This window comes from Bactrocera tryoni, chromosome 1 (assembly GCF_016617805.1).
Source record: "Bactrocera tryoni isolate S06 chromosome 1, CSIRO_BtryS06_freeze2, whole genome shotgun sequence".
Classification (NCBI taxonomy): domain Eukaryota; kingdom Metazoa; phylum Arthropoda; class Insecta; order Diptera; family Tephritidae; genus Bactrocera; species Bactrocera tryoni.
Window position 1 is genome coordinate 20256655 of NC_052499.1, and position 7225 is coordinate 20263879.

At 36.0% G+C, this 7225-nt stretch overlaps 1 protein-coding gene across 1 annotated transcript; it reads left to right on the forward strand.

Moving 5' to 3' along the window:
- The first annotated feature begins 342 nt into the window (after positions 1-342).
- LOC120766271 (putative SERF-like protein) lies at positions 343-2599 on the forward strand. The gene is made up of 3 exons (XM_040091660.1): positions 343-477; positions 1593-1698; positions 1772-2599. Exons 1-3 carry the CDS (start codon positions 471-473, stop codon positions 1845-1847), a joined length of 189 nt encoding a protein of 62 aa, XP_039947594.1. The 5' UTR covers positions 343-470; the 3' UTR covers positions 1848-2599.
- The last annotated feature ends 4626 nt before the right edge of the window (positions 2600-7225 follow it).

A 7225-nucleotide genomic window follows, 5' to 3' on the forward strand; every position in this document is an offset into this window, starting at 1 on the left:
ATTGTGAAAATAAAAGTTCTATTGTATTAATATGAAATAATTGTGAAAAACAACATTTCGATATTTTCATGCCAGTTTCTGCTGGTTTTTCGTTTCTTAATTTTTTCGTTATTGCGTTCATTGTGTGAGTAACTTTCAACTTCTTCTTCGTGATAGCTAGCAGCTACTAGCAGTTAAAGAACAAAGCTACCACTTTACACAACCGCTTTAGGCGACATCTACAACATCGCTCTAATAGCAATATAGGAGAGCAACCCTGCTGATACAGCAATAATGACGATTTGGCAAATAAAAGAACGAGTGCATTGAGCTTAGACAACGAGTTACTTGAGCGAATTGTCTCACAATAAAATTAATAGAATAATCGAGAACGATAGAATTGAAAATTTTTCGACAGGCGTTTCGGCCACGGATAAAGTCTTAAATATTGTAAATAATTTTTTTAGAAACATTAACTTCACACAGTAATCATGACACGTAAGTTTAAAATTCGTACAAAGTGTTTTAGTAATTATATCGGTATACAAGTTTTCAATTGGTTACGCTTACTTGGATCTGAAAATGGTCCATCACAAGAAATGTTATGTTGGGATGTTAGTGCAAGTTTATCTTCGACAAATTTGTCATAAATAATAGTGAATGTTGGGATAATTTTTTATACAGTTCATGAAAATTTTTGGCAAACAGCTCATCTGCTGACTTATGTACATGTGGAATACACATACACATGCAAAATAGGCTATATGTGCATGCGCATAATTTAAATATTAGTTAATGTGTGGATTTGTTTATTAGTTGAGTACTTTTTCGAGGTAATTAACGTCTTCGATTGAGAAACAACTGAATGCACCTCCTGAGCTCTAATGATTATAGTACAGTAATCACGTAAGCAGTAAACTCCCTTGGTATATACATAGATATGTATGTAAATATTTGTAGGTGTATTTCTTATCAAAAGACAATGCATGCAATTTGTTATATATGACTGACTTAAGCTACACCTACTTTGTAAACAACAACGATAATATTTGTGACTGCCTATGTATGTATAAATACATATTAAAAACAAAACCGGTATAAACATTTCCTGATCATCGCAAACATTAGTTGATGAAGAACACAACAAAACAGAAGTGTTTTAAAATGTATGCATATATTTTCAAAAGCCATAAATATTTAAATGTTAATAGTTTCTAGAAAATCAAACACGTTATTGAACCCGACTTAAATAAAACACGATAACCAGTATTAATATAGAGATAAGGTGATTGATAGCAAAATGATTCCCAAAAATTATAAGCCTTATTTACATTTAATTAACTATAAGAGTTAATTCTTCGTGGCATATGAAGCCGTAGTGCTTCGTTATTCCAAGGTCTGCGAAATCGCAATAGTCACAATTATTTCTTAGAGTTAATAGTAATAGTAAAACAGTAAAATGTTTTAAAACTTTTTATAGTTCAAATAAATTAAATGTTTTACGTGAATTAAATACATATATTTGTGCATTTATAAATATATAAACACATTTTATTTTAATATGCAAATGCTGCTCGTATTATGTCATAATAGTTGTTTATATGAATTTTCAGGTGGAAATCAAAGAGATCTTGCCCGCCAAAAGGCCCAGAAAAAGAATCAAGAACTGAGTAAGGGAAAACGAAATGATAATTTGACCGTGGAACAACGGAAAGCAAGGTATTTATCACTTTGTATTATTCATGTTATGTATTTGAAATAAAAAAAAAAAAACAAAACTTTATTACCACAGAGATGCTGAGTTGATGCGAGAGAAACAGAAAAAGAAAGAAGAGGAAGCTCGTGCGGCTGCCGCGGGAAAAAGTTAAATAATCGTAATAAGTCGCGGCAATTCAAATTATAGCAGCCATTAAAATTAGTAACTTTCAAAAGTTGCATCTACTATAAAATCATGAGTTGTTCCGCCGCTATATTTTTCATATCTACTAGAACTCTAGCACGTATTTCTAACTAGTTGAAGGCATGCTTGGAAAAATGTTGAAACGTAAACAAAACTTAAAGTGCAAATCGTTAAGAACTGAATTACGTAAGCACAGCAACTTTTCGGAGAATAATTTAGCAAGTTTTTGAAAACAACAAATTGCTTTGCGGATTGCTGTTGCTAGAGCTGCGAAAACCAAACTCACTTCCACATACCTACCCAAACATGTATACATCATATATCATTTTATCATTTAATTTTGTAACATTTACCAGTAAGTTTTCCCCGCTATATATTTTCTCTAAACATGATGATGATAGTGATTAACGTTATTTTTACCTGACTAAATTTTAACATTTAAGATGGAATAAACAAATTACGAAAATTCAGAGTTATAACTGCAACAATTTTGAAAAAACAGAAATAAAACAATTTTAGATAACGACTTAAGTTGAAAAGCATCTAGAACTAGCAACATGAGTATATAACACGACCAACATGCAATATTCATATTGCAGACCATTAACAAGGGAGTAATGAGAGAGAAATTAAAGAATTCAATTAGTAATTAGTTACTTAGTATTTTAAGGCGATATTATGCAACAAAAAATTATATACAAATAAATATGCGAAATCCAAGTCAAAGTCTTATTGATACGCAAATCAGTTGAACGACATACATGCATAAATACAAATGTATATGAGCACATGGATAGCATTTTGGATGCTATTTTTTTACCTTTGGTTTAGCATATTTTAGTTTTTACTCATTATCACATTTTTTATTTGTGGCAGATTTTAAGAAACAAAATATCTGAAATATGTAAAGATAATTATGATTTATTGTATTAAGTTGTGCGAAAAGCCATGAATTCAGCGGAAACATCAGCACATTGTAGGCAGGTGTAGATATACACTATACCTGAGAGTAAATCGACTGCCATTAAAATTTGTACCAATTATAATCAGCAAGTAACGGTAAATATTTTTAAATGAATGTGATTTGAAATATTTTTGTTTCTTCTTTTTCACAGGCGTAGAAACCGGAGTTTATACCGAGTTAACAACAGCGCGCCAATCACTTCTTATTTTCGCAAGCTGGCACCAATTGGAGATTCCAAGCGAATCAGGTCCTTCTCCACCAGGTCTTTCCAACAGAGTGGAGGTCTTCCTCGTCCTCTGCTTCCTCCGGCAGATACTGCGTCGAATACTTTCAGAACTGGCGTGTTTTCATCCATACGGAAGACATGACCTAGCCATCGTAGCCGCAGACAAATTACAATAATTTTGCATAATTTTAGGCATATGTATATATTTTTTTAGTATTGTAGACATATTGTGTTTTGTAGCATCAAACTACCTGCAAACTTTTATTTTTTTTAATTTTATTTTCATTTTATTTATTTTTTTTTTAATTTAATTTTTATTTATTTTTTTTATTTTTTATTTTATAATTTTTTATTTTATTGTTTTTTTGTATTTTATTTTTTTTTATACATTTTTTTATATATTTTTTTATTTACATATATATGTAGGTATATGTTTTTATTTTATTAGACTTTATTTTTTATTATTATTTTTTGTTGTTGTTCTTTTGGTGACAATCCAAGCCCTTCATGTCATGCAAACTTGACTCGTATTGAAGAATTTAAGATTAAAATTTTGAAAACAAAAAAGAAAATTCACAAATTCGAAGAAACTTTGTCATTGGATAAAAGCAATATCCTCCAACAGCTTAATAGCTGGTGTCCAATACATATGTAGCTAACGATGACGTTAAAATTTCGACAGTAAACAACTACAAAAATTTCTAAGTTACGTTTAATACTTCGACTTCTTCCTTGCGCATCATAACCAAAATACAGAGTCGTAACAAGATCCTCGAATCGCAAAACGACTGCACCTGGGAAGGACAAAGAAACCCTGTTGGCCACTTACAAGACAATGGGGCATCCGATCATTATTAACAGCAAGACGTTGCTGAGGAAGAGACAGAAAAGTCAGAACACTGTACTCCAGTGTTTCCACGACAGTCGGGTCTAACTAACCGAAGCGGTCTCGGATTTTTATCCGGCCAAAGACTGTCAACTCGGCAGTCTTCCTCGAAATTATTTCAGGAAAGTTTTCTGCCGCTACAACAACAACAATACAGTGCTCCAAACATTCACGTAATGTTTCTTGATGTCCCCCGTGGAACAGCTTTATATGCTTTCGTTAGAGAAATGTAGTGCATTTCTCTCCAAGATGTTTTTATTGGGATGTTTTCACAGAAATCAAAACAATTAAGCAGTGATCAATTTGACGTCGAACCAACCTCTAGGAACATCAAGGGAGCTCGTTCCTACGGCAGTCGGATCTACCTAACCGGAACGGACACAGATTTTTTATCCGGCCAAGGATTGTTAACTCGGAAGAATTCTTCCGTACGTTTGGTACGTTGAAGAACTTCAACAGTATACCGATTCGCTTAAGTACGCGACCAACTTCAGGCGTGTATTGAACGTCAATCACAGTGGACTTATCAACATCTTCATCGACTACCTCCGCAGTGAGGGAGTTGCCGCGTGAAACCAGAATAACACCAAGGTAACTTCATTGTGGATACGGTAGCAGGTTTAACTCTTACCTACCCAGAATAGAAACCGACATACAAACATATGTGCCACGAGTTACTACATGACCTAACCACCTCCTTGCATGTCACGTGAAACCCATGTAAGAACCTTAATGTCCAGGAATCGAGCCCCTACTACTTCCCAGGTGAAGAAATGATTTTATTAATGAAACGGTTCATCTTACGCCAAATGGAAGATAGTTAACTCTTCAAAGCAATCGGACGAGAATCAGATTCGGTAAGTAGTTTTGAGTAATGCTGTCGAGTTAAATGTTCTCTTGATGTACCTAAGTGGTGATTCTGTCGGCTTGATTGATTTGATTTCTGCGAATTCATCGCAGCAAAAACTTCTTCATTGTGTTCCTCAACCAGAAGTATGTGGGCCTCACTATAGAGATGTCCGACGGAAAATATCAAGACACATCCTGTATGATTCGTCGATCACCTTCTGTTTTCAAGCTAAGGAAGCGAAGCAAATGGGTCTGGTAGTGAACGAGTTCAAGACGAAATACATATCTCCTGTCATCCAACAAACAGTCGTTGCACTCGCGACTTTGGCACCCACGTCACTGTTGTCAGTCATAACTTCGAAGTTGTAAATAATTTTGTCTATATTGGATCCAGTATTAACACCAATCACAAAGTTAGCTTCGAAATCCAATGCAGAATAACTGTTGCCAACAGATGCTACTTTGGATTGAATAAGCAATTGAGAAGTAAGTCCTCTCTCGACGCACAAAGGCCAAACTCTATAAATCATTCATTATTCCCGTTCTGCTATATGGTGCAGAGGCATGGACGATGACAACATCTGATGAGTCGACCTTACGACTTTTCGAGGTAAGGTTCTGCGGAAGATTTATGGTGCTTTACGCTTTGACAACAGCGAATGTCGCACTGGATGGAACGACGACGCTGTCATAGTTCAGCGAATTAAGAGACAGCGGCTGCGCTGGCTAGGTCATGTCGTCCGTATGGATGAAAATATTCCAGCTCTGAACGTATTCGTCGCAGTACCCGCCGGAGTAAGCAGAGGAAGAGGAATACCTCCACTCCGTTGGAGAGATCAGAAGCGAACAGAAGAAGAAACGACAGGCGCGCTTTTGTTAACTCGCCTATAACCTCGAAAGCGGTGTCTACGCCAATAAATAAGGAGATGAAGTACAATAAATTGCGTAACTATAGTCTTTCTGTGACTTCCTTCTCCCTTCGATTTCTTTGGTGATATCACCATTAAACTCACTTCTACGATTTATATGAAACGAACAAACCGTTACATCGAAAGAGACACGGCACAAAATTGTAATACCCACTGTAAAAATTGCACTGAGTCTCAAAACCTACACACAAATAAAATCCAACAACAGCAATTACAAACCGACAATATTGGTAAACAGCGCATTGAAATACAATAAATTCCGCGAAAAATAAAGAAAGTAGCTGTGAATGACATCGCCAACGACCCACGACATCCTGCTGTCTTGCTGTTGCTGCGGCAAACCGCATTACTGCAGTGAAACCCCACATTTGTTGGTACCGCACGACAGAACCAACCGAAGCGATGTCTATTGCGGCAGCCTCGTGGAAGCAGATCAGCCGCAATCGAATGTGTAATTCCAGCATCGTTAACGTGTTGGCTTAAATGGTTAGGCGGCTATTGATGGCTGTCGACTATTTCTTTATCTTACACCTTGTATAGTTGTTGTTCTCTATATTTGTGCGCTGCCTGTTTGCCCACCGTCGATTTGGTCAATCCGAACAATTTCCGCATTTCCAATACTCAAACTAACATACATACAGACATACATATATATGTGCATACATTTGCGCTGATAACTCAGCCGTTGACAATCACACGAAAGCGCAGCTCAGCGCGTTACCGTCAACAGCAACAACACCAACAGCTGCTGTAAATGAAAAGTTCAATTTATCTAGCGCGCCGCCGCGACCCGCAATGTGGCATGCTGCATGCATGCGTCCATTGGCCAAAAATGGTAGTTAACAACAACAACAATAAACTAACAACATTGGTACAAATAATTGTGCCATTACTAAGAAAGCCAAGAAAGGGAATATGTGTCGCAAGCCCGCTCGCGGAGAAGGATGCAACAGGCCTATTTGTAATAGCTGAATTAAGCAAAGAAAGAAAATCACTAATAACGAGCTTTGACCGTTGTCCAACTCTAAACAGACAAATGGCTCATTGGACCCGATACAGCTGTGCATTTTGTTAGTTAAGTGCGAACTCTTTCAAGTGTCTTGAGTTTAAGAACTAATAAAGAACTACAATACCTGCCAATCGAATTACGAACGGACAATATTTTCGAAAGGTTTCAAGTTTGATCAGCAATACATACTAAATTATCGCTTGTAATTTAACTTACATTGTGACAAAAAAATACCTGGTAATTGTAAATAAAACGCAAAATAAATTATTCATCAATTTATTTTGTCGGCTTCAAAGTAACCCCACCAGATGTAGTACACTTATGCCAACGATTTTTCCAGTCTTTGAAACACATTTCATGAGCACTTTTTGCGATGGCTTTCAGCTCCTTCAGCGAATTATATCTACGATTGACTGAAATCGGGTTCCACGGAGCGACAACTTCAGTTTGGGGAACAAGAAAAAATCACATGGAGCCAAATCT

What these genes read in the sequence shown, in the direction of transcription:
- LOC120766271 (XM_040091660.1), top strand. An exon ending in GTGGAACAACGGAAAGCAAG is followed by an intron (nt 1,699 to 1,771) that starts GTATTTATCACT and finishes TTATTACCACAG; the next exon opens with AGATGCTGAGTTGATGCGAG.